The following is a 27,635-nucleotide window of genomic DNA, read 5'->3' as shown; positions in this document are numbered from 1 at the left end:
ATCTGATGATATGTCGTCGTTGTCACGGTTTTCGTGACGCACTTCCGTCGTCATTAGCGACGTTGGTGCGTGTGACACCTACGAGTGACTCTGAACGATCATAAAAATAGCAAAAATCGTTGATCATTGACACGTCGTTCATTTTCAAAATATTGTTCGTCGTTTTGAACGCAACAGACATATTGCTACGTTTGACACCCTGCCAACGACAAAAAACATTGTTAGTGCGTCCGTCATCAGTGACGCGGGTGTGTCGTTACGAGCAATGCTCCACGCCTCCTCCGCTCTGATTGGTGTCACGCCAGGGTGTATGCTATGGACAATTATACGCCTCTGTCGTTGCCGGAATCGTTGGGAGGAATGCTGTGTGACGGTGTCCACACGACCGCCTTGGTCAAACAATATATCGGTGAACGATGTAGCGTCGTTTGTGAGATGGGTACGTGTGACCGCTACAAAACGACCTATGAGCGATCTCGGCAAATCGTAGCAACGATCTGGGTGTGTCACATCGCTAACGAGATCGATAGTGTTGTGTGGAAAGCGGCCTTTACTCCCCCTGATGAAGAGATCTCTACCCTTCCTCCTCTTGATGAAGAGATCCCTACTCTTCAGGCCGCTTTACATGCAGCGACATTGCTAAAGCAATGTCGTTGGGGTCACTGAATTCGTGACGCACATCCGGCCGCTTTAGCGATGTCGTTGCGTGTGACACTTACGTGCGATCAAAAAAGGTCGCAAAATTGTTCAAAATCGTTAATCGTTGACATGCTCCCCTATTCCCAATTATCGTTGCTGCTGCAGGTACGATGTTGCTCGTCGTTCCTGCGGTAGCACACATCGCTATTTGTGACACGGCAGGAACGAGGAACATCACCTTACCTGCGGCCGCCCGCGATGAGGAAGGAAGGAGTTGGGCGGGATGTAACGTCCCGCTCATATCCGCCCCTCCGCTTCTATTGGGCGGCCGCTTAGTGACATCGCTATGACGCCGAACGAACCGCCCCCTTAGAAAATTAGAAAGGAGGTGGTTCGCCGGTCACAGCGACGTCACTAGGCAGGTAAGTATGTGTGACGGGTCTGAGCGATTTTGTGCGCCACGGGCAGCGATTTGTCCGTGACACACAAACGATGGGGGCAGGTACGCACGCTAGCGATCTCGCTAGCGAGATCGCAGCGTGTAAAGCGGCCTTTCCTCCCCTTGATGAAGAGATCTCTACCCTTCCTCCTCTTGATGAAGAGATCTCTACCCTTCCTCCTCTTGATGAAGAGATCTCTACCCTTCCTCCTCTTGATGAAGAGATCTCTACTAGTGATGAGCGAGCATGCTTGTAACTACTCGGTACTCGCACGAGTATCGCTGTACTCGGGCTGCTCGGCGGGGACCGAGTAATCTCGCGATACTCGTGCTGTACTCGTGGTCTTCATTTCTGCATGTTGGCGCTCTTTTGAGAGCCAGCCCTCATGCAGGGATTGGCTGGCAGACCACTGCAATGCCACAGCCCTGTTAGTTGTGGAATTGCAGTGATTGGCCGGCCTGCACAGCGTGACCGAGCCTTTATACCGGCCGGCGCGCTGTGCTCTGCTCACAGCTATCCAGACAGTCAGTGCAGGGAGAGTGTCGCTGATTCAGGGAAAGCTTTGCGGCCCTTTATAGCTTTTTCAGTTGCAGGGCTGCAAACAGTGTGACCAAAAGTCCTTCTCAGGACTATTCTAGTTGTATACAGGCAGGCAGGGTATAGCCAGGTCGGAATACAGGCTAGTGACCAGAAGAGTCCTTGTCAGGACTATTGTAGCAGTATACAGGCAGGCAGGCAGGCAGGGTATATAGCCATTCCTAGTGGTGACCGTATACCAGCCTTCATCATATCTGGGGCTGGTGTACACAGTCTAAAACAGTCCAGATAGTGTCAGACTTCTCAGTAATTGTCGCTCCTAAAAACCAGTTAGGTTCTTATTGCGTCCGTGCTTGCATTTAAAAACAACACGTGTGTGGCAGTCGGTGGCAGGGTACAGGTGCGCGTTTTGCACAAACTATTATATAACGCACAAGTCTAGTGTATAATACACGTCAGTCAGCAGTGTCTGATAGTGTCAGACTTCTCAGTAATTGTCGCTCCTAAAAACCAGTTAGGTTCTTATTGCGTCCGTGCTTGCATTTAAAAACAGCACGTGTGTGTCTGTCGGTGGCAGCGTACAGGTGCGCGTTTTGCACAAACTATTATATAACGCACAAGTCTAGTGTATAATACACGTCAGTCAGCAGTGTCTGATAGTGTCAGACTTCTCAGTAATTGTCGCTCCTAAAAACCAGTTAGGTTCTTATTGCGTCCGTGCTTGCATTTAAAAACAGCACGTGTGTGTCTGTCGGTGGCAGCGTACAGGTGCGCGTTTTGCACAAACTATTATATAACGCACAAGTCTAGTGTATAATACACGTCAGTCAGCAGTGTCTGATAGTGTCAGACTTCTCAGTAATTGTCGCTCCTAAAAACCAGTTAGGTTCTTATTGCGTCCGTGCTTGCATTTAAAAACAGCACGTGTGTGTCTGTCGGTGGCAGCGTACAGGTGCGCGTTTTGCACAAACTATTATATAACGCACAAGTCTAGTGTATAATACACGTCAGTCAGCAGTGTCTGATAGTGTCAGACTTCTCAGTAATTGTCGCTCCTAAAAACCAGTTAGGTTCTTATTGCGTCCGTGCTTGCATTTAAAAACAGCACGTGTGTGTCTGTCGGTGGCAGCGTACAGGTGCGCGTTTTGCACAAACTATTATATAACGCACAAGTCTAGTGTATAATACACGTCAGTCAGCAGTGTCTGATAGTGTCAGACTTCTCAGTAATTGTCGCTCCTAAAAACCAGTTAGGTTCTTATTGCGTCCGTGCTTGCATTTAAAAACAGCACGTGTGTGGCAGTCGGTGGCAGCGTACAGGTGCGCGTTTTGCACAAACTATTATATAACGCACAAGTCTAGTGTATAATACAAGTCAGTCAGCAGTGTCTGATAGTGTCAGACTTCTCAGTAATTGTCGCTCCTAAAAACCAGTTAGGTTCTTATTGCGTCCGTGCTTGCATTTAAAAACAGCACGTGTGTGTCTGTCGGTGGCAGCGTACAGGTGCGCGTTTTGCACAAACTATTATATAACGCACAAGTCTAGTGTATAATACACGTCAGTCAGCAGTGTCTGATAGTGTCAGACTTCTCAGTAATTGTCGCTCCTAAAAACCAGTTAGGTTCTTATTGCGTCCGTGCTTGCATTTAAAAACAGCACGTGTGTGGCAGTCGGTGGCAGCGTCAGGCTCCATATTGTCCCTGGATAGAGACGTGCATGATGGCCTGTAAACATGAAGTGCCCATTGTAAGGAAGTGGGTCTATTGTAGTATAGCCCTTAGGCAGGGCAGCCAAAAATTAGGAGGCTCCACATTGTCCCTGGATAGAGATGTGCATGAGGGCCTCAAAACATTGTTCCCATTGCAAAGGAGCGGGTCTCCTGTCGTTGTAATGCCCATTCAGAAAGAATGGGCGAAAAAATTTACCACTGGGGGTATACCTGAAACAACGGCTTAACTATTGTAACGGTCACCATGATGGCGCATGAGGAGAAGGAGGAGCAGTCCAGCGATTAGCCAAAGTCCAGAAGTGTGTTACCATGGGTGAGTGGAGGTACATGGCAAATTCCCGTTACAAACTTTAAATTCCGCTGTAATTTGCTGTTGGTGTGTGTGGTGAAGTCTGGCCAAATCCAACCCTTGTTCATCTTGATCAGAGTCAGCCTGTCAGCATTTACAGTTGACAGGCAGGTGCGTTTATCTGTAATGATTCCACCTGCGGCACTAAAAACACGCTCTGACAAAACGCTAGCGGCAGGGCAGGCCAGGACTTCCAAGGCGTAGAGAGCCAATTCATGCCACGTCTCCAGCTTGGATACACATTAATTGTAAGGCACAGAGGAATGTCGGAGTACAGTTGTTTGATCTGCAAGGTACTCCTTGAGCATCTGGCCAAACTTAGGATTTCTTGTGGCACTACCCCTCACCTCAGGGGCTGTGGTATGTGAGGGGCTGAGAAAACTGTCCCACATCTTAAAGACTGTTCCCCTACCTCTGACGGATTGGACTTGTGCCCCTCTCGGCTGTACGCCTTGGTTGTCCACTGATTCCTGACCTATGCCGCTAGCGTTTTGTGAGGGGAATGCTTTGCCTACTTCCGTGACTATGGCCTTCTGGAACTGCTGCATTTTGCCTGACCTCTCCGCCTCGGGAATAAGAGACATAAAGTTCTCCTTTTAGCGTGGGTCTAACAGTGTTACCAACCAGTAATGATTGTCGGCCAAGATGTTCTTAACGCGAGGGTCACGAGACAGGCATCTTACCATAAAGTCAGCCATGTGTGCCAGACTCTTAACAGCCATCACTTCAGTATCCTGACCAACACGATGACTGAACATGCTGTCCTCCTCCTCCTCCTCCTCATCATCTACCCTGTCCTCTGGCCAGCCACGCTGAACCGAGGATATGACTGCATGTCATATCCTCAATTTGGCCAGAGAGTTGCTCCATGTCTTCATCCTCCTCCTCGTCATAGTCCTCCACTGCACGTTGTGATGAGACGAGGCTGGGCTGTGTGTTATCATCACCCACACCCACTACTGTTTCTTGCTCAAACTCATCGCGCTCCGCCTGCAATGCATCATGGTTGTTTTTTGAGCAGAGACCATTTTAGAAGGCAGAGAAGCGGTATGGTGACGCTAATAATGTCGTCATCGCCGCTCACCATCTTGGTGGAGTCCTCAAAGTTTTGGCGGATGGTGCATAGGTCGGACATCCATCTCCACTCCTCAGGTGTTATGTGTGGAGTTTGACCCATTTCCCGACGGCTTAGGTGATGCAGGTACTCAACAACTGCCCTCTTCTGCTCACATATCCTGACCAACTTGTGCAGAGTTGAATTCCAACGCGTGGGGACATCACACACCAGTCTGTGTGCCGGAAGATGCAAACGGCGTCTTAAGCCGGCAAGGCCGGCTGAAGCAGTAGGTGACTTTCGAAAATGTGCAGACAGGCGGCGAACTTTTACCAGCAGATCAGACAGCTCTGAGTATGACTTTAGAAACCGCTGAACCACGAGGTTGAGCACATGGGCCACGCATGGAACATGTGTCAGCTGGCCTCGCCTCAAAGCCGCCACCAGGTTCCGGCCATTGTCACACACGACCTTTCCTGGCTTTAGGTTCAGAGTTGTGAGCCAGTGATCTGCCTGCTGTTTCAGAGCTGTCCACACCTCTTCTGCATTGTGGGGTTTGTCACCTATGCAGATTAGCTTCAGCACTGCCTGTTGCCGCTTCGCCGAGGCAGTGCTGCAGTGCTTCTGTGTCGCCCTGGACAAGCCAGGGGCCACAGAGCACAACACTTAAACACCCCACACTCCCTGCAGGCATATCATAGTCAAAACACAAAATCCTTGTTGCCTTCCCCAGGGGCTGTTGTCCACACCAGGGTGTGGAGCCAGGCGGTTGGTCTCCACCCACCGAGGAGGAGGGAAAACACAGGCAGTGAGAGTTAAGCTAAGGAAGTGGAAGGAGGAAAGTAGTAGAGAGGAGAAAAGTGACAGCAAAGAGCCTGAAGTTGGTCCGGGTGTGTGGCCCGGACAGGACAGCAAGGTTGGCAGGATGTGGTGACCGTCTGCAGTGGAGGCCGATTGGAGTCTGCCGTAAGGACCGTGGACGGGTGGTGACCCGGCCGTACCGGACCGGTATACAAAGAGAAGCCAGCACCATTGGCAGAGGACTTTCGGATCCCGGCAAGGCTTGGTGTCGCCGTGAATTTGCCAAATCCGTTAGTGAAGGGAACCTCAGGGTTTCCAAACAGCCAAGTCCAGATAGAAGGCAACCGTACAACCGTGAAGGGGAGACACCGCCACCGCTAAGGGCAACCGTCTCCCAGGGCCAGCGCCTGTGGGCAAAAGGGGCTCCTCCGGCCCATATCCAGGTCGGGGAGCGGGTTACCGTTGGGAAACCATCACTACCAACACTTAACTTAGGTGCAGGGAGAGACAGTCATCACTAACCTGCAGGGAGGAACAACCGCAGCCGTCCGAGTGACCCGTCCATCCAGCCACTTGTTTTACCGTGAACTGTGTCATCATCATTGGGCTGAGTGAGTACCTCCGTGCCGTGCGGCACAGCGCTGCCCCTGCGACCCTGCACCTCATCAGGCCCCGCAACCCGCCTGTCATCCATCTCTACCCCATCACCAGGCCCCGGGACAACCAAACCCCCTACCCACGGAGGGGAGAAATAACAACAAAGCTGCTCCCTGTCACAGGCTCCCGGGATCCCCGTCCAGAGCAGCGGTGGTGTCCACACAATCACCACAACCGTGGGTGGCGTCACGGACAATATCCCCAAAACCCAAACCACCCCTTTTCACTCACGGGCGAGTAGCGCCGCTCGAGTCCCCGGGATCCGGCCATCGCTCGAGCCAACGAGCAGCAGCAGCCGTAGAGCAGCGTCAGCCGGACCCGATGTCATGATGTATTTTACCTTCTCACTGTATTTGCTGTAATACTATGTCAGGATGTGATGTCACTTTCCTTTGGTTGTACTTACTGAACACTTTGAAATGTCTTGGGATGTAAGTAACCATACCTTCCCCCCATCTCCTGTGTCTCTGGGCCCATAATGCAATTATCTCTTGTCCACACAGCCAGAGGAACTTCCCATTGTTTCGTAAGCAGTGGATAACGCCAACTACACAAACCTGTAGACATCTCGGAGCCAACCTTCTAGAATCTTCTAGTGGGCCCAACCATTGCATAGACCCCTACCCTTGAGGGGCGGGCCCACGAGCTCAAACAATTCACTCCTGTTTCTAAATGCAGTTGGGAGTTGAGTTTTTGAAGAGGAAGGGAGCGAGATCTGAATCTGCGGACAGACCTCGCCGTCCAGTGGATTGTGTGGGATTTCTGGGACTCTGAAAAGGACTATTACGTTGTGATCTGGCACTTTGGATTATCGGGAGGTGCCCCGAATCTGTTTTATTTGGACTTGTCGTGTGCTGTTCCTGTATTCCTGTTAGTAAACCTGTTGGATCATCTTCGGCCTGTTGTCTCTCTTTGCTCTGATGTACACCCCGTCACAAACTGGTGGCAGCGGCGGGATCAGAGCAGAAGAAATGGAGGACAACAGCCAATCGACGTCTGAAACCAGAACCTCAGGATACAGGAACTGGACTGTGGCGAGTCTACAAACAAAGGCCCGTGAATTAGGTGTCAGCTACAAAGGACTCTCTAAGGAGCAACTAATTGAGGCATTGGAACACGCTTGCCTGCAAGATGGCACCGAGGAACAATTTCCACAGCAAGGGGAGCAAAGACGGGAGCCGGAGGTGAATACCCAAAAAAGTCAATGGGTTGTGTGGTACAAGGAAAAGATGGCACTGCTTGGAGATGAGGCCACCATAGAAGATAAGAGGGAGGCCATGCGTGGAGCTGAAGAGAAGGAGCGCAGGATGGAGGAGATGGCATTGCTGGATAAGCAGCTCGCTGTGGAAGCCGCGAGAGGTTCCAGACAGACTGTAACCCCAGCACCCATCATGAGGGAACTTCCCAGAGTGTCCCGCAAAGACTTCAAGCAGTTTAATGAGGCTGCTGGTGACATTGAGGGCTTCTTCCAGGACTTTGAGCATCAGTGTCGATTAATGGAAGTCCCAGAAAGGGAGCGCGTCCGGCATCTGGTTGGGCTCTTAGAGGGTGGAGCTGCTGCAGCCTATAGAGCTATGGACCCTCGGTGGAACTGTGAGTATGCGGATATTAAACAGACTATTCTAGAACATTATGCTGTAACGCCAGACACTTACAGGACTCAGTTCCGTACTCTAGCATGTGATGAGGAAGTGTCCTTCAAGATGTATGCCCACAAACTCAAACATCTGTGGCATCGTTGGTTGGAGGCAGAGGAGGCCTTAACCTTGGAGACCGTCCTCCAGGTCCTCCTAAAAGAGCAGTTTTACTTCAAGTGCCCCGCTGAGATCCGGGAATGGGTGCGTGAAAGGAGACCAGCCACTGTGGAGGAAGCTGCAGCTCTAGCTGATGAGGCTCTCACCATCAACCCTCAGTGGAAAAAACTACTACCCAGTGAGAAAAAAAAACACCAACCCCCCAACGCTGGTGGCCCCTGGTCCTTCTGGCCCCAATGTTCACCATCACCCTAGACCGTCAACTCATGGGGACCTTCGTGTGACTGTGCCTCGCATTACTCATGCTCCACCTTTGGGAATACGACGCGGAGGAAGAATCCCAGAGCGCAGATATAATGGATGTGGGCAGCCTGGGCACATGCAATTCCAATGTCCAGGTGTTCGTAGACAGAACAGCTACAGACCGCCTTTGCCTGTTCATTACCTACAGACACCTTCACCAGGAGAAGAGCTGGATTCTGTGCCTGATGACTTGCCAAGTGACTCAGATATCCTGGCTCCCCTACCCGGAGTCTATGGGGTGCGAGCTCCAGCCACCTGTTCTTCTGATCTTCAGGACAAACATCTACAGGAGGTCGTGCTGGATGGCCAAAAAGTTGTTGGCTTCCGTGACACTGGGGCTTTCCTCACCATAGCCGATCCCCGAGTAATTCAACCACAAGCAATTCAAAAGGGACCAGGAATTGCTATTGAACTGGCAGGAGGTACCCAGAGATATATTCCAAGAGCGAGTGTGACCCTGGATTATGGCTTTGGGGCAAAACAATGTGTGGTCGGTGTGATGAGCGGCCTCCCTGCAGACGTTCTTCTAGGAAATGATGTGGGGAATCTTCATTGCCACTTTGTCGGTGCGGTAACCAGAAGTCAAGCCAAGAGAGCAGCCCATGTGGACGTGTACAACCCATCCATGGAACTGAGGCCACCAGAACTGCCATTACAGCCGGTGAGTGATTCTTCTTGTGGGGATAATAGGAATGTTACTTGGGATAAAGTTCAGTTTAGACAAGAAGTAGAGACTGACCCCACCCTTGCTAGTTTTAGAACTCGGGCTGAAATAGGGCAGCTAGGGGAAAACGGAGAAAGAATTATCAGAGAAAATGGACTTCTGTATCGGGTTGCCAATGCCGACTCCCTAGATAAGCCCTGGACTTATAGCAAACAGCTGATTGTTCCTCAGAAGTACAGAATTCCCCTATTACACCTGGCTCATGACATTCCTACGGCTGGCCATCAAGGCAAAACCCGCACCGAGAGACGATTGACTCAAACTTTTTATTGGCCGGGGATTTCCCAAGCAGTGGCGCATTTCTGCCGAACTTGTGACATATGTCAGCGTAGAGGGCGACCCGGAGATCACCCAAAGGCACCCCTGCAACCGCTCCCTATAATAGAAGAACACTTTCAAAGAGTAGCTGTTGATATCATTGGACCTCTGGCTAAACCAAGTAAATCTGGAAAGCAGTACATTCTCACTGTTGTGGACTACGCCACCCGATATCCAGAAGCCGTGGCCTTGTCAAGTATCTCTGCAGCCAAGGTGGCCGAGGCCTTGGTTATTATTTTTACCAGAGTAGGATTCCCCAGTGAGATCTTGTCGGACCAAGGCTCCCAGTTTATGTCAGAGTTGGTCCAGTGTCTGTGGCGCACCTGTGGAGTACGAGCGATCCGAACGACCCCGTATCATCCCCAAACAAATGGACTTTGTGAACGATTCAACGGCACTCTGAAGAATATGCTGAGGGCCTTCACGGACCGAGATTCAGACTGGGAGAAGTACCTACCCCATCTCTTGTTTGCCTATCGGGAAGTTCCCCAGGAGTCCACTGGGTTCTCCCCCTTTGAACTACTCTATGGAAGAAAGGTCCGAGGACCCTTAACCCTGCTCAAGGAATACTGGGAGGGGCAAGTTGAAGATACAGGAACCCCTGTTGTCCCTTATGTCCTAAAGCTGCGAGAAACCTTGGCCCAACTTGCTAGTTTTGCACAGAGTCATTTGCGTATGGCTCAAACCAGACAGAAGACATGGTATGACCGTAACGCACGCTATCGGGAGTTTGTAGAAGGACAACAAGTCTTAATGATTGTTCCCCATCGGCAGAATAAACTGCAGACCACATGGGAGGGTCCCTTCCGGGTTCTCAGAAAACTGAATGATACCAATTACCTTCTTGCTTTAGATGATCAGGGGCTAAGGCAAAAGACTGTCCATGTGAATATGATTAAGGAGTACCATGACCGGAACATTCCAATGATAGCAAGCTGTCGGTTGGCTTCAGAAGATGGTCAAGAGGATGAGGACTCTCTACCTGATCTCGTGGAAGCAGCGAGAGCCCCATCCACTGTGGAACAGGTTCCCCTGGGAGATTACCTGGACTCCTTACAGAAAATCCAGATGCTGGAAGTGCTTCAACAGAGACGGGCTGCTTTCTCATCCCAACCAGGTCGAACCACCGTCACCCAACATCATGTGGACACTCAGGGCATCCGTCCCATACAACTGGCTCCTTACCGGGTACCTGAATCAGTTCGAAACACCATGCAGCACGAACTGGAGGAGATGTTACAGCTTGGGGTAATCCAGGCCTCCCATAGCCCTTGGGCCTCCCCTGTGGTGTTAGTACCCAAGAAGGATGGGAGTACTCGATTTTGTGTGGACTATCGGCGACTAAACGACCATACCGTCAGCGATCCTTACCCAATGCCTCGTATTGACGAACTTCTAGACCGACTGGCTGGGTCCCGATATGTCACTACCTTGGATCTCAGTAAGGGATACTGGCAGATCCCTCTAACGGATGAAGGGAGAGAACGGTCCGCTTTTATAACCCCCTTTGGTCTGTATGAATTTCTAAGCATGCCTTTTGGAATGAAAAATGCCCCGGCCACCTTCCAGAGAATGGTGGATCAGATCCTCCGGGGATGTGATGACTTTGCTTGTGCCTACTTGGATCATATCGCCGTCTTCAGCCACACATGGGAGGAACATCTGAATCAAGTAGCCATTATTTTGGACCTGATTCTTGCAGCCGGCCTAACTATTCGACCCGATAAATGCCAATTGGGGATGGGGGAAGTCCAGTACCTAGGACATAGAGTGGGAGGAGGGAAGCTCCGACCTGAGCCTGCCAAAATCCAGGCTATTAGAGACTGGCCTGTACCCCAAACTAAGAAACAAGTTATGGCTTTTCTGGGCACTGCCAGTTATTACCGAAAATTTGTTTCTCATTTCAGTACTGTGGCCAAGCCTCTTACCGACCTGACCAAGAAAACAATGCCCCGGCTGGTGATCTGGACTCCAGCCTGTGATGAGGCTTTTAACCGGCTGAAGGATGCTTTGATCTGCGATCCTGTCCTGGCTGCTCCAGACTACAAGAGGAGATTCATTGTGCAAACGGATGCCTCTGCTTATGGACTGGGAGCTGTCCTCAGCCAGGTGAATGCAGCTGGGGACGAGCACCCCATCGCCTATCTCAGCCGGAAACTGCTGGACCGAGAAGTGGCCTATGCAACTGTTGAGAAGGAATGTCTGGCTGTAGTGTGGGCCCTTAAGAAACTACGGCCGTATCTGTATGGACGGGAATTCACTGTGGTTACTGATCACAATCCCCTCACCTGGCTGAACAGAGTCTCTGGGGACAATGGACGCTTACTGCGATGGAGCCTGGCTCTGCAGCCCTATAACTTTACCATACAATATAGAAGGGGCAGCCAACACCAAAATGCAGATGGACTGTCCAGGCAAGAGGAGCCCTGAGTCCTGTCAGCCATGCCTGCGTGTACTTAACCAGCGACCTGTAGAGGTCCCTAGTACGTACACAAGTTGGGAGGGGAAGGAATTGTCATGATGTATTTTACCTTCTCACTGTATTTGCTGTAATACTATGTCAGGATGTGATGTCACTTTCCTTTGGTTGTACTTACTGAACACTTTGAAATGTCTTGGGATGTAAGTAACCATACCTTCCCCCCATCTCCTGTGTCTCTGGGCCCATAATGCAATTATCTCTTGTCCACACAGCCAGGGGAACTTCTCATTGTTTCGTAAGCAGTGGATAACGCCAACTACACAAACCTGTAGACATCTCGGAGCCAACCTTCTAGAATCTTCTAGTGGGCCCAACCATTGCATAGACCCCTACCCTTGAGGGGCGGGCCCACGAGCTCAAACAATTCACTCCTGTTTCTAAATGCAGTTGGGAGTTGAGTTTTTGAAGAGGAAGGGAGCGAGATCTGAATCTGCGGACAGACCTCGCCGTCCAGTGGATTGTGTGGGATTTCTGGGACTCTGAAAAGGACTATTACGTTGTGATCTGGCACTTTGGATTATCGGGAGGTGCCCCCGAATCTGTTTTATTTGGACTTGTCGTGTGCTGTTCCTGTATTCCTGTTAGTAAACCTGTTGGATCATCCTCGGCCTGTTGTCTCTCTTTGCTCTGATGTACACCCCGTCACACCCGAGCAGTGGGAAAGCGCACCGTCCCCTCCTCCGCCCGCGACACTTCCAGCTTGGGACTGGTGTGGAGGGTAAAGTGGATCAGGATGCGCAGGAGGAGGAGGAGGCTGAGGAGCATGACATTCCGGAGCTGTAGAGTGTGTGTGAAACCCTGACTGAGGTAGGGCCTGCAAAACTTGGTGTGTGAAGGACGTGTTCCGTCCCTCGCTCAGACTGGGTCCCAGCTTGCACAATATTAACGCAGTGTGACGTCAACGAGATGTAGCGGCCTTGCCCACATGCACTTGTCCACGTGTCTGTGGTTAGGTGGACTTTGGCTGAAACAGCGTTGTTCAGGGCACGTGTGATGTTTTGTGACACGTGGTTATGCAATGCGGGGACGGCACACCGGGAGAAATAGTGGCGGCTGTGGCCCGAGTAACGTGGGACAGCTGCCACCATCAGGTCGCGGAATGCTTCTGTCTCAACCAGCCTAAAAGGCAACATTTCCAGCGCAAGCAGTCGCGAAATGTTAGCATTTAGAACTGTGGCATGTGGGGTGTTGGCAGTGTATTTGCGCCTGCGTTCAAAGGTTTGCTGAATGGATAACTGAACGCTGCGCTGGGACAAGGACGTGCTTGATGATGGTGTTCTTTCTGCGTAGGCAACTGCAGGTGCAGGAGTGGAGGAGGCTTGTTCGCAGGCAGCATGGACAGGGGATTGGCTCGCATGCACAACCAGCAAAGACGTAGCAGTGACATCAGCAAGCACTGCTCCTCGACTCTGTTGTACTTCCCACAAAGTCGGGTGCTTGGCTGACATGTGCCTGATCATGCTGGTGGTGGTCAGGCTGCTAGTTTTGGTACCCCTGCTGATGCTGGCACGGCAGGTGTTGCAAATGGCCTTTTTAGAATCATCTGGAGCCAACTTAAAAAACTGCCAGTGTCAGAGTTCCGGGTTTTCCAGTTTTCTTTTGAAAGAGCTTGCCCTTTGTTAACATGGAGTTTTCTGTTCTGTTGCCCTACTTCCTGTCCATCTGTTTAAAAGCCGCCCCTAAAGCTTAGTCCAGTGCCTGAGTATACTGCTTCCTGTGTGCTCCTGCCCTGCTGCTTTTGGTTCCTGATTGTTATTCGGATCCTCTTGGAAAACAACCGACACCGACTCTGGACTTCATCTGGTATCATCTAGCTGTGCCCGGACTCCGTTTGCCGTCTTTGGTCGGCACTTCTGCCCGGTTCCTTCCGTTTAATACCACTCTGGACTCACATCACGTACGGACATTTTTGGACTTACCTATTGCCCTTTTGTGTCCCTGCTGCTGCGCATTTAGGGCTTCTGGGGTGATTGCCAGACAGTCCCTGTATAGGGGTTCGCTCTTGGTGGTCTCCCTGGGGGAGTCCGGTGCGCGGTCCCGGGAATTCCCTTTCGCTCCGTCCCTGGAAGGTATTTCCTGTATTTATGTTCTACTGTGTTTTTGTTCCGTTTATGTACATATTTGCTGGTTGCATATTATAAACGTCTTGCACCAAGAACTCGTCTCTGGTTGTCATTGCCCTAACGCAATCGAAATCCTCAATACATACAATAGTATTACAGCCAGACTCGGGAAGACCTAACATTTGTACAGGCACCTTGTGTCGTGTTGTTCCGGGGAACAGTTGCCTGACGTCTGCCTGTGGCCACCACTCTGCTTCTTACTGCCTGTTGGGATGCTACGCCTCCCTCCCCCTGTGCACTGCTGTCCTCGCTCTGCATATCCTCCTGCCAGGTTGGGTCAGTTACTGGATCATCCACCACGTCGTCTTCCTCTTCCGCACCCTGCTCCTCCTCCTGACTTCCTGACAATTGTGTCTCATCACCGTCCACCCCTTGTTGAGACACGTTGCCAACTTCGTGAGAACGTGGCTGCTCAAATATTTGGGCATCTGTGTGACGGGGTGTACATCAGAGCAAAGAGAGACAACAGGCCGAGGATGATCCAACAGGTTTACTAACAGGAATACAGGAACAGCACACGACAAGTCCAAATAAAACAGATTCGGGGCACCTCCCGATAATCCAAAGTGCCAGATCACAACGTAATAGTCCTTTTCAGAGTCCCAGAAATCCCACACAATCCACTGGACGGCGAGGTCTGTCCGCAGATTCAGATCTCGCTCCCTTCCTCTTCAAAAACTCAACTCCCAACTGCATTTAGAAACAGGAGTGAATTGTTTGAGCTCGTGGGCCCGCCCCTCAAGGGTAGGGGTCTATGCAATGGTTGGGCCCACTAGAAGATTCTAGAAGGTTGGCTCCGAGATGTCTACAGGTTTGTGTAGTTGGCGTCATCCACTGCTTACGAAACAATGAGAAGTTCCCCTGGCTGTGTGGACAAGAGATAATTGCATTATGGGCCCAGAGACACAGGAAATGGGGGGAAGGTATGGTTACTTACATCCCAAGACATTTCAAAGTGTTCAGTAAGTACAACCAAAGGAAAGTGACATCACATCCTGACATAGTATTACAGCAAATACAGTGAGAAGGTAAAATACATCATGACAATTCCTTCCCCTCCCAACTTGTGTACGTACCAGGGACCTCTACAGGTCGCTGGTTAAGTACACGCAGGCATGGCTGACAGGACTCAAGGCTCCTCTTGCCTGGACAGTCCATCTGCATTTTGGTGTTGGCTGCCCCTTCTATATTGTATGGTAAAGTTATAGGGCTGCAGAGCCAGGCTCCATCGCAGTAAGCGTCCATTGTCCCCAGAGACTCTGTTCAGCCAGGTGAGGGGATTGTGATCAGTAACCACAGTGAATTCCCGTCCATACAGATACGGCCGTAGTTTCTTACGGGCCCACACTACAGCCAGACATTCCTTCTCAACAGTTGCATAGGCCACTTCTCGGTCCAGCAGTTTCCGGCTGAGATAGGCGATGGGGTGCTCGTCCCCAGCTGCATTCACCTGGCTGAGGACAGCTCCCAGTCCATAAGCAGAGGCGTCCGTTTGCACAATGAATCTCCTCTTGTAGTCTGGAGCAGCCAGGACAGGATCGCAGATCAAAGCATCCTTCAGCCGGTTAAAAGCCTCATCACAGGCTGGAGTCCAGATCACCAGCCGGGGCATTGTTTTCTTGGTCAGGTCGGTAAGAGGCTTGGCCACAGTACTGAAATGAGAAACAAATTTTCGGTAATAACTGGCAGTGCCCAGAAAAGCCATAACTTGTTTCTTAGTTTGGGGTACAGGCCAGTCTCTAATAGCCTGGATTTTGGCAGGCTCAGGTCGGAGCTTCCCTCCTCCCACTCTATGTCCTAGGTACTGGACTTCCCCCATCCCCAATTGGCATTTATCGGGTCGAATAGTTAGGCCGGCTGCAAGAATCAGGTCCAAAATAATGGCTACTTGATTCAGATGTTCCTCCCATGTGTGGCTGAAGACGGCGATATCATCCAAGTAGGCACAAGCAAAGTCATCACATCCCCGGAGGATCTGATCCACCATTCTCTGGAAGGTGGCCGGGGCATTTTTCATTCCAAAAGGCATGCTTAGAAATTCATACAGACCAAAGGGGGTTATAAAAGCGGACCGTTCTCTCCCTTCATCCGTTAGAGGGATCTGCCAGTATCCCTTACTGAGATCCAAGGTAGTGACATATCGGGACCCAGCCAGTCGGTCTAGAAGTTCGTCAATACGAGGCATTGGGTAAGGATCGCTGACGGTATGGTCGTTTAGTCGCCGATAGTCCACACAAAATCGAGTACTCCCATCCTTCTTGGGTACTAACACCACAGGGGAGGCCCAAGGGCTATGGGAGGCCTGGATTACCCCAAGCTGTAACATCTCCTCCAGTTCGTGCTGCATGGTGTTTCGAACTGATTCAGGTACCCGGTAAGGAGCCAGTTGTATGGGACGGATGCCCTGAGTGTCCACATGATGTTGGGTGACGGTGGTTCGACCTGGTTGGGATGAGAAAGCAGCCCGTCTCTGTTGAAGCACTTCCAGCATCTGGATTTTCTGTAAGGAGTCCAGGTAATCTCCCAGGGGAACCTGTTCCACAGTGGATGGGGCTCTCGCTGCTTCCACGAGATCAGGTAGAGAGTCCTCATCCTCTTGACCATCTTCTGAAGCCAACCGACAGCTTGCTATCATTGGAATGTTCCGGTCATGGTACTCCTTAATCATATTCACATGGACAGTCTTTTGCCTTAGCCCCTGATCATCTAAAGCAAGAAGGTAATTGGTATCATTCAGTTTTCTGAGAACCCGGAAGGGACCCTCCCATGTGGTCTGCAGTTTATTCTGCCGATGGGGAACAATCATTAAGACTTGTTGTCCTTCTACAAACTCCCGATAGCGTGCGTTACGGTCATACCATGTCTTCTGTCTGGTTTGAGCCATACGCAAATGACTCTGTGCAAAACTAGCAAGTTGGGCCAAGGTTTCTCGCAGCTTTAGGACATAAGGGACAACAGGGGTTCCTGTATCTTCAACTTGCCCCTCCCAGTATTCCTTGAGCAGGGTTAAGGGTCCTCGGACCTTTCTTCCATAGAGTAGTTCAAAGGGGGAGAACCCAGTGGACTCCTGGGGAACTTCCCGATAGGCAAACAAGAGATGGGGTAGGTACTTCTCCCAGTCTGAATCTCGGTCCGTGAAGGCCCTCAGCATATTCTTCAGAGTGCCGTTGAATCGTTCACAAAGTCCATTTGTTTGGGGATGATACGGGGTCGTTCGGATCGCTCGTACTCCACAGGTGCGCCACAGACACTGGACCAACTCTGACATAAACTGGGAGCCTTGGTCCGACAAGATCTCACTGGGGAATCCTACTCTGGTAAAAATAATAACCAAGGCCTCGGCCACCTTGGCTGCAGAGATACTTGACAAGGCCACGGCTTCTGGATATCGGGTGGCGTAGTCCACAACAGTGAGAATGTACTGCTTTCCAGATTTACTTGGTTTAGCCAGAGGTCCAATGATATCAACAGCTACTCTTTGAAAGGGTTCTTCTATTATAGGGAGCGGTTGCAGGGGTGTCTTTGGGTGATCTCCGGGTCGCCCTCTACGCTGACATATGTCACAAGTTCGGCAGAAATACGCCACTGCTTGGGAAATCCCTGGCCAATAAAAAGTTTGAGTCAATCGTCTCTCGGTGCGGGTTTTGCCTTGATGGCCAGCCGTAGGAATGTCATGAGCCAGGTGTAATAGGGGAATTCTGTACTTCTGAGGAACAATCAGCTGTTTGCTATAAGTCCAGGGCTTATCTAGGGAGTCGGCATTGGCAACCCGATACAGAAGTCCATTTTCTCTGATAATTCTTTCTCCGTTTTCCCCTAGCTGCCCTATTTCAGCCCGAGTTCTAAAACTAGCAAGGGTGGGGTCAGTCTCTACTTCTTGTCTAAACTGAACTTTATCCCAAGTAACATTCATATTATCCCCACAAGAAGAATCACTCACCGGCTGTAATGGCAGTTCTGGTGGCCTCAGTTCCATGGATGGGTTGTACACGTCCACATGGGCTGCTCTCTTGGCTTGACTTCTGGTTACCGCACCAACAAAGTGGCAATGAAGATTCCCCACATCATTTCCTAGAAGAACGTCTGCAGGGAGGCCGCTCATCACACCGACCACACATTGTTTTGCCCCAAAGCCATAATCCAGGGTCACACTCGCTCTTGGAATATATCTCTGGGTACCTCCTGCCAGTTCAATGGCAATTCCTGGTCCCTTTTGAATTGCTTGTGGTTGAATTACTCGGGGATCGGCTATGGTGAGGAAAGCCCCAGTGTCACGGAAGCCAACAACTTTTTGGCCATCCAGCACGACCTCCTGTAGATGTTTGTCCTGAAGATCAGAAGAACAGGTGGCTGGAGCTCGCACCCCATAGACTCCGGGTAGGGGAGCCAGGATATCTGAGTCACTTGGCAAGTCATCAGGCACAGAATCCAGCTCTTCTCCTGGTGAAGGTGTCTGTAGGTAATGAACAGGCAAAGGCGGTCTGTAGCTGTTCTGTCTACGAACACCTGGACATTGGAATTGCATGTGCCCAGGCTGCCCACATCCATAACATCTGCGCTCTGGGATTCTTCCTCCGCGTCGTATTCCCAAAGGTGGAGCATGAGTAATGCGAGGCACAGTCACACGAAGGTCCCCATGAGTTGACGGTCTAGGGTGATGGTGAACATTGGGGCCAGAAGGACCAGGGGCCACCAGCGTTGGGGGGTTGGTGTTTTTTTTCTCACTGGGTAGTAGTTTTTTCCACTGAGGGTTGATGGTGAGAGCCTCATCAGCTAGAGCTGCAGCTTCCTCCACAGTGGCTGGTCTCCTTTCACGCACCCATTCCCGGATCTCAGCGGGGCACTTGAAGTAAAACTGCTCTTTTAGGAGGACCTGGAGGACGGTCTCCAAGGTTAAGGCCTCCTCTGCCTCCAACCAACGATGCCACAGATGTTTGAGTTTGTGGGCATACATCTTGAAGGACACTTCCTCATCACATGCTAGAGTACGGAACTGAGTCCTGTAAGTGTCTGGCGTTACAGCATAATGTTCTAGAATAGTCTGTTTAATATCCGCATACTCACAGTTCCACCGAGGGTCCATAGCTCTATAGGCTGCAGCAGCTCCACCCTCTAAGAGCCCAACCAGATGCCGGACGCGCTCCCTTTCTGGGACTTCCATTAATCGACACTGATGCTCAAAGTCCTGGAAGAAGCCCTCAATGTCACCAGCAGCCTCATTAAACTGCTTGAAGTCTTTGCGGGACACTCTGGGAAGTTCCCTCATGATGGGTGCTGGGGTTACAGTCTGTCTGGAACCTCTCGCGGCTTCCACAGCGAGCTGCTTATCCAGCAATGCCATCTCCTCCATCCTGCGCTCCTTCTCTTCAGCTCCACGCATGGCCTCCCTCTTATCTTCTATGGTGGCCTCATCTCCAAGCAGTGCCATCTTTTCCTTGTACCACACAACCCATTGACTTTTTTGGGTATTCACCTCCGGCTCCCGTCTTTGCTCCCCTTGCTGTGGAAATTGTTCCTCGGTGCCATCTTGCAGGCAAGCGTGTTCCAATGCCTCAATTAGTTGCTCCTTAGAGAGTCCTTTGTAGCCGACACCTAATTCACGGGCCTTTGTTTGTAGACTCGCCACAGTCCAGTTCCTGTATCCTGAGGTTCTGGTTTCAGACGTCGATTGGCTGTTGTCCTCCATTTCTTCTGCTCTGATCCCGCTGCTGCCACCAGTTTGTGACGGGGTGTACATCAGAGCAAAGAGAGACAACAGGCCGAGGATGATCCAACAGGTTTACTAACAGGAATACAGGAACAGCACACGACAAGTCCAAATAAAACAGATTCGGGGCACCTCCCGATAATCCAAAGTGCCAGATCACAACGTAATAGTCCTTTTCAGAGTCCCAGAAATCCCACACAATCCACTGGATGGCGAGGTCTGTCCGCAGATTCAGATCTCGCTCCCTTCCTCTTCAAAAACTCAACTCCCAACTGCATTTAGAAACAGGAGTGAATTGTTTGAGCTCGTGGGCCCGCCCCTCAAGGGTAGGGGTCTATGCAATGGTTGGGCCCACTAGAAGATTCTAGAAGGTTGGCTCCGAGATGTCTACAGGTTTGTGTAGTTGGCGTTATCCACTGCTTACGAAACAATGAGAAGTTCCCCTGGCTGTGTGGACAAGAGATAATTGCATTATGGGCCCAGAGACACAGGAGATGGGGGGAAGGTATGGTTACTTACATCCCAAGACATTTCAAAGTGTTCAGTAAGTACAACCAAAGGAAAGTGACATCACATCCTGACATAGTATTACAGCAAATACAGTGAGAAGGTAAAATACATCATGACAATCTGTACATACAATCTCGTCATGGCCCACTTCAACAGGAGCTGGCGAGAGGCCAGAATTTGTGAATGGAAACGTGAACGAACAGCTCTTCCGAGTGTCCAAGTGTGGGATCAGTAATGTCCGTGGACGTGTACTCGGCCTGGTGGTAGGAAGGAGGATCAGGTTCTGAAATGTGCGGTGCAGTATCACGGCTACTGACACTTGACCGTGTGGAAGACAGAGTGTTTGTGGTGGTGCCAATCTGACTGGAAGCATTATCCGCTATCCAACTAACAACCTGTTGACACTGGTCTTGGTTCAAGAGCGGTGTACTGCTGCGGTCCCCAAGAATTTGGGACAGGACGTGCGAGCGACTAGATGTGGCCCTTTGTTGTGGCGAAATTAGAGCTTGCACACAACCTCGGTCTCTGCCTGCACCACCATCACGTCCACTTCCTTGTTTGTTGACAACGCCCTTGCGCATTTTGCAATGCTGTGCTGATGTGTATTCACTAGACTTGTGCGTTATATCCAAGTTTTTGCAAAACTCACACAAATGCAGCGGAAAGCTGCCACCAACAGGCACACACGTGTGGTTTTTAAATGCAAGCACGGAGGCACTAAGAACCTAACAGGTCTCTATCCAGGGACAACGTGGAGCCTCCCAATTTTTGGCTGCCCTGCCTAAGGGCTATACTACAATAGACCCACTTCCTTCCAATGGGCACTTCAGGTTTACAGGCCCTCATGCACGTCTCTATCCAGGGACAATGTGGAGCCTCCCAATTTTTGGCTGCCCTGCCTAAGGGCTATACTATAATACACCCACTTCCTTACAATGGGCACTTCAGGTTTACAGGCCATCATGCACGTCTCTATCCAGGGACAACGTGGAGCCTCCCAATTTTTGGCTGCCCTGCCTAAGGGCTATACTACAATAGACCCACTTCCTTACAATGGGCACTTCAGGTTTACAGGCCATCATGCACGTCTCTATCCAGGGACAATGTGGAGCCTCCCAATTTTTGGCTGCCCTGCCTAAGGGCTATACTATAATACACCCACTTCCTGACAATGGGCACTTCAGGTTTACAGGCCCTCATGCACGTCTCTATCCAGGGACAATGTGGAGCCTCCCAATTTTTGGCTGCCCTGCCTAAGGGCTATACTACAATAGACCCACTTCCTTCCAATGGGCACTTCAGGTTTACAGGCCCTCATGCACGTCTCTATCCAGGGACAACGTGGAGCCTCCCAATTTTTGGCTGCCCTGCCTAAGGGCTATACTACAATAGACCCACTTCCTTCCAATGGGCACTTCAGGTTTACAGGCCATCATGCACGTCTCTATCCAGGGACAATGTGGAGCCTCTCAATTTTTGGCTGCCCTGCCTAAGGGCTATACTATAATACACCCACTTCCTGACAATGGGCACTTCAGGTTTACAGGCCATCATGCACGTCTCTATCCAGGGACAATGTGGAGCCTCCCAATTTTTGGCTGCCCTGCCTAAGGGCTATACTACAATAGACCCACTTCCTTACAATGGGCACTTCAGGTTTACAGGCCCTCATGCACGTCTGTATGCAGGGGCATTGGTGAACCTCACAATTTTGGACTGCCCTGGCAAAGGAAAATACTACAAAGACTCACTTCCTCAAAATGGGCACATTAGACTCAAGAGGCCTTCATGTACGTCTCTTCTCAGGGACATCGGAGTGCCACACAATGTTTTCACGTAAAATCTTTCATGTATTAATCTCAAAAAGTAACATACACCAGCTCTATCTCACTATTGGGTATGTGCCCATAACATTTCCGCCATGAAAAATCATTTTTGGGTCATTTTGGAAGGTTTTCTGGTGAGTCCGTAAAAATGGCGTAAAACGCGGACAAAATTGTTCACAGCTGTGACTTTTCAGTGATAAATGCTTCAAGGGGTCTTCCCCATGCTGTTGCCATGTCATTTGAGCACTCTTCTGAGACTTTTGTGACATTTTTAGGGTTTCTCCATGCTGCCGGGGGGTCATTTCACAAAAATACTCGGGTCTCCCATAGGATAACATTGGGCTCGTTGCTCGGGCCGAGTACACGAGTATCTTGGGAGGCTCGGCCCGAGCTTCGAGCACCCGAGCTTTTTAGTACTCGCTCATCACTAATCTCTACCCTTCCTCCTCTTGATGAAGAGATCTCTACCCTTCCTCCTCTTGATGAAGAGATCTCTACCCTTCCTCCACTTGATGAAGAGATCTCTACCCTTCCTCCCCTGATGAAGAGATCTCTACCCTTCCTCCTCTTGATGAAGAGATCTCTACCCTTCCTCCTCTTGATGAAGAGATCTCTACCCTTCCTCCTCTTGATGAAGAGATCTCTACCCTTCCTCCTCTTGATGAACAGATCTCTACCCTTCCTCCTCTTGATGAAGAGATCTCTACCCTTCCTCCCCTGATGAAGAGATCTCTACCCTTCCTCCACTTGATGAAGAGATCTCTACCCTTCCTCCCCTGATGAAGAGATCTCTACCCTTCCTCCCCTGATGAAGAGATCTCTACCCTTCCTCCTCTTGATGAAGAGATCTCTACCCTTCCTCCTCTTGATGAAGAGATCTCTACCCTTCCTCCTCTTGATGAAGAGATCTCTACCCTTCCTCCTCTTGATGAAGAGATCTCTACCCTTCCTCCTCTTGATGAAGAGATCTCTACCCTTCCTCCTCTTGATGAAGAGATCTCTACCCTTCCTCCTCTTGATGAAGAGATCTCTACCCTTCCTCCCCTGATGAAGAGATCTCTACCCTTCTTCCACTTGATGAAGAGATCTCTACCCTTCCTCCCCTGATGAAGAGATCTCTACCCTTCCTCCACTTGATGAAGAGATCTCTACCCTTTACCCTTCCTCCCCTGATGAAGAGATCTCTACCCTTCCTCCCCTGATGAAGAGATCTCTACCCTTCCTCCACTTGATGAAGCGATCTCTACCCTTCCTCCCCTGATGAAGAGATCTCTACCCTTCCTCCTCTTGATGAAGAGATCTCTACCCTTCCTCCCCTGATGAAGAGATCTCTACCCTTCCTCCACTTGATGAAGAGATCTCTACCCTTCCTCCCCTGATGAAGAGATCTCTACCCTTCCTCCTCTTGATGAAGAGATCTCTACCCTTCCTCCCCTGATGAAGAGATCTCTACCCTTCCTCCACTTGATGAAGAGATCTCTACCCTTCCTCCCCTGATGAAGAGATCTCTACCCTTCCTCCTCTTGATGAAGAGATCTCTACCCTTCCTCCTCTTGATGAAGAGATCTCTACCCTTCCTCCTCTTGATGAAGAGATCTCTACCCTTCCTCCTCTTGATGAAGAGATCTCTACCCTTCCTCCTCTTGATGAAGAGATCTCTACCCTTCCTCCTCTTGATGAAGAGATCTCTACCCTTCCTCCTCTTGATGAAGAGATCTCTACCCTTCCTCCTCTTGATGAAGAGATCTCTACCCTTCCTCCTCTTGATGAAGAGATCTCTACCCTTCCTCCCCTGATGAAGAGATCTCTACCCTTCCTCCCCTGATGAAGAGATCTCTACTCTTCCTTGAATTCTGCCCGACCCAACTAAAATAATAAACATGACAAAGCAGAAGTAACAATGACCCCCATATGTATTATTGTAATAATAGGGAAATGCATAAAAGTGCAGCAAAAAATGCAATAATCAGAAGAGATTGTTATTGTGCAGTTTGGTGCAGATCCTGCAGGAAACAAAAAAAACACAGGTTATATGCAATGTGTGAACACGGCCTTCTAGGCACAAATAAGCAACATGTCATATATGAAGCTTATATAAATATGAGAAAGTTCTGGCTGACGACTGAATGAACAGTCCTGGGCACCTGCAGAACATCCCTCACTGCCAAATGGGTGTGGCTTTGGGCGTAGTCAAAATATTGTATCCCTCTTTCTGTTCTTCAAAAGTTGGGTGGTGAATAGTGAAAGTGTGAATTGTGCCTCTGGATTATGAGAGATGGATAGTGGGAGTGGATGATAAATACTGTATATTGCCCTGGTGGATGGTGGGAGCGAGCCTTCATCCCTCTGCAGTTTGTTCTTGTGTATTGTATTGTCTCTACAGAAGAGTGTTACAATGTATGAGGGCAGGCAGTGAGGGCAGGTAGTGAGGGCAGGCACTGAGGGCAGGCACTGAGGGCAGGCACTGAGGGCACACACTGAGGGCAGGCAGTGAGGGCAGGTACTGAGGGCACGCACTGAAGGCACACACTGAGGGCAGGCAGTGAGGGCACACACTGAGGGCAGGCAGTGAGGGCACACACTGAGGGCACACACTGAGGGCACACACTGAGGGCACACACTGAGGTCAGGCAGCGAGGGCAGGCAGTGAGGGCACACACTGAGGGCACACACTGAGGGCAAGCAGTGAGGGCAGGCAGTGAGGGCACACACTGAGGGCACTCACTGAGGGCAGGCACTGAGGGCAGGCACTGAGGGCAGGCACTGAGGGCACACACTGAGGGCACACACTGAGGGCAGGTACTGAGGGCACGCACTGAAGGCACACACTGAGGGCAGGCAGTGAGGGCACACACTGAGGGCAGGCAGTGAGGGCACACACTGAGGGCAGGCAGTGAGGGCACACACTGAGGGCAAGCAGTGAGGGCACACACTGAGGGCAAGCAGTGAGGGCACACACTGAGGGCAGGCAGTGAGGGCACACACTGAGGGCAGGCAGTGAGGGCACACACTGAGGGCACGCACTGAAGGCACACACTGAGGGCAGGCAGTGAGGGCAGGCAGTGAGGGCAGGCAGTGAGCGCAGACAGCGAGGCACACACTGATGGCACACACTGAGGGCAGGCAGTGAGGGCAGGCAGTGAGGGCACACACTGAGGGCAGGCAGTGAGGGCACACACTGAGGGCAGGCAGTGAGGGCACACACTGAGGGCACGTACTGAAGGCACACACTGAGGGCAGGCAGTGAGGGCACAAACTGGGAGCACACACTGAGGGCAGGCAGTGAGGGCAGGCAGTGAGGGCAGGCAGTGAGGGCACACACTGAGGGCACACACTGAGGGCAGGCAGTGAGGGCACACACTGAGGGCAGACACTGAGGGCAGACACTGAGGGCAGGCAGTGAGGGCACACACCTCAGTAGGCAGGCAGTGAGGGCAGACACTGAGGGCAGACACTGAGGGCACGCACTGAGGGCACGCACTGAGGGCACGCACTGAGGGCAGGCAGTGAGGGCAGACACTGAGGGCAGACACTGAGGGCAGGCACTGAGGGCAGGCACTGAGGGCACGCACTGAGGGCACGCACTGAGGGCAGGCAGTGAGGGCACACACTGAGGGCACACATTGAGGGCAGGCAGTGAGGGCACACACTGAGGGCACACACTGAGGGCAGGCAGTGAGGGCACACACTGAGGGCAGGCACTGAGGGCACACACTGAGGGCACACACTGAGGGCACGCACTGATGGCAGGCAGTGAGGGCACACACTGAGGGCACACACTGAGGGCACACACTGAGGGCACGCACTGAGGGCAGGCAGTGAGGGCACACACTGAGGGCACACACTGAGGGCAGGCAGTGAGGGCACACACTGAGGGCACGCACTGAGGGCACGCACTGAGGGCAGGCAGTGAGGGCACACACTGAGGGCACACACTGAGGGCAGGCACTGAGGGCACACACTGAGGGCACACACTGAGGGCACGCACTGAGGGCAGGCAGTGAGGGCACACACTGAGGGCACACACTGAGGGCACACACTGAGGGCAGGCAGTGAGGGCACACACTGAGGGCACACACTGAGGGCAGGCACTGAGGGCACACACTGAGGGGAGGCACTGAGGGCACACACTGAGGGCAGGCACTGAGGGCAGGCACTGAGGGCACGCACTGAGGGCAGGCACTGAGGGCAGACACTGAGGGCAGGCACTGAGGGCACGCACTGAGGGCAGGCACTGAGGGCAGGCACTGAGGGCAGGCACTGAGGGCACACACTGAGGGCACACACTGAGGGCAGGCAGTGAGGGCACACACTGAGGGCACGCACTGAGGGCACGCACTGAGGGCAGGCAGTGAGGGCACACACTGAGGGCACACACTGAGGGCAGGCACTGAGGGCACACACTGAGGGCACACACTGAGGGCACACACTGAGGGCACGCACTGAGGGCAGGCAGTGAGGGCACACACTGAGGGCACACACTGAGGGCACACACTGAGGGCAGGCAGTGAGGGCACACACTGAGGGCACACACTGAGGGCAGGCACTGAGGGCACACACTGAGGGGAGGCACTGAGGGCACACACTGAGGGCAGGCACTGAGGGCAGGCACTGAGGGCAGGCACTGAGGGCAGACACTGAGGGCAGGCACTGAGGGCAGGCAGTGAGGGCAGGCACTGAGGGCACACACTGAGGGCACACACTGAGGGGAGGCACTGAGGGCACACACTGAGGGCAGGCACTGAGGGCAGGCACTGAGGGCAGACACTGAGGGCAGGCACTGAGGGCAGGCACTGAGGGCAGACACTGAGGGCAGGCACTGAGGGCAGGCAGTGAGGGCAGGCACTGAGGGCACACACTGAGGGCACACACTGAGGGGAGGCACTGAGGGCACACACTGAGGGCAGGCACTGAGGGCAGACACTGAGGGCACACACTGAGGGCACACACTGAGGGCACACACTGAGGGCACACACTGAGGGCAGCCGCACAAAGCTCTGTAGCGCGAATACGTTGCAGCAATCCCAGAGCACAGGGGATTGGCAGACAGCAAGCACACTGCACACGGTCAGTGGGGAGAAGAGTTTCCTCAGTATGGCTGGTTAGACTTTCCATTCATTGACTGTATGCTGAGATCTGGAAAATCGGGAAGAAAATCTGGAAAATGGGTTCAGGGTGATGTCTTTGTATGTGCTGGGGTGGGCTAGGGGTCGCGCCTTTGTATATGTGGGGTTGAGCGCTGAGCTCCCTTTCCTCTGCTCATTGTGTTGCCCCTGACGTGCGCTGTCCTTTCCACAGGCAGGTGAAGCACGGGGTGGAGTGTCTGCGACCGGACGCCTGTCCCTGCTCATGGAAAGCCAAAGACTATTACCCGGGAGACATTGTCCAGTCGCCCTGTCACACCTGGTGAGTGATGCCATAACACAGATATCCCAGCACATTGCACCACACATAGACCCTTCAACTGTTCATGTGCAGAGTATTTCAGGAGAGGGGAGGTATCAGCCAGAATTACATAGTGGATGGAGCAGGTTCCCCAGCAGCACAGAGTATTTCAGGAGAGACGTGTGCTGATCTTTGGGGAGGTGTCAGCCAGAATTACATAGTGGAAGGAGCAGGTTCCCCAGCAGCACAGAGTATTTCAGGAGAGACGTGTGCTGATCTTTGGGGGAGGTGTCAGC

General features: G+C 51.7%; 1 protein-coding gene across 1 annotated transcript in view; it reads left to right on the top strand.

Annotated features, from left to right (window-relative positions):
* Positions 1-27,635, top strand: part of OTOG (otogelin) — a 595,066-nt gene that overhangs the window by 253,867 nt on the left and 313,564 nt on the right. Inside the window, exon 21 of the mRNA XM_075326471.1 lies at positions 27,253-27,360. Within this exon, the coding sequence (XP_075182586.1) occupies positions 27,253-27,360 (108 nt within the window). The remainder of the gene's footprint in view (positions 1-27,252; positions 27,361-27,635) is intronic.

Source organism: Anomaloglossus baeobatrachus, chromosome 10 (assembly GCF_048569485.1).
Source record: "Anomaloglossus baeobatrachus isolate aAnoBae1 chromosome 10, aAnoBae1.hap1, whole genome shotgun sequence".
NCBI lineage: Eukaryota > Metazoa > Chordata > Amphibia > Anura > Aromobatidae > Anomaloglossus > Anomaloglossus baeobatrachus.
The sequence above is the reverse complement of the archived record's forward strand: the minus strand, read 5'-3'. Positions and strand labels throughout refer to the sequence as shown.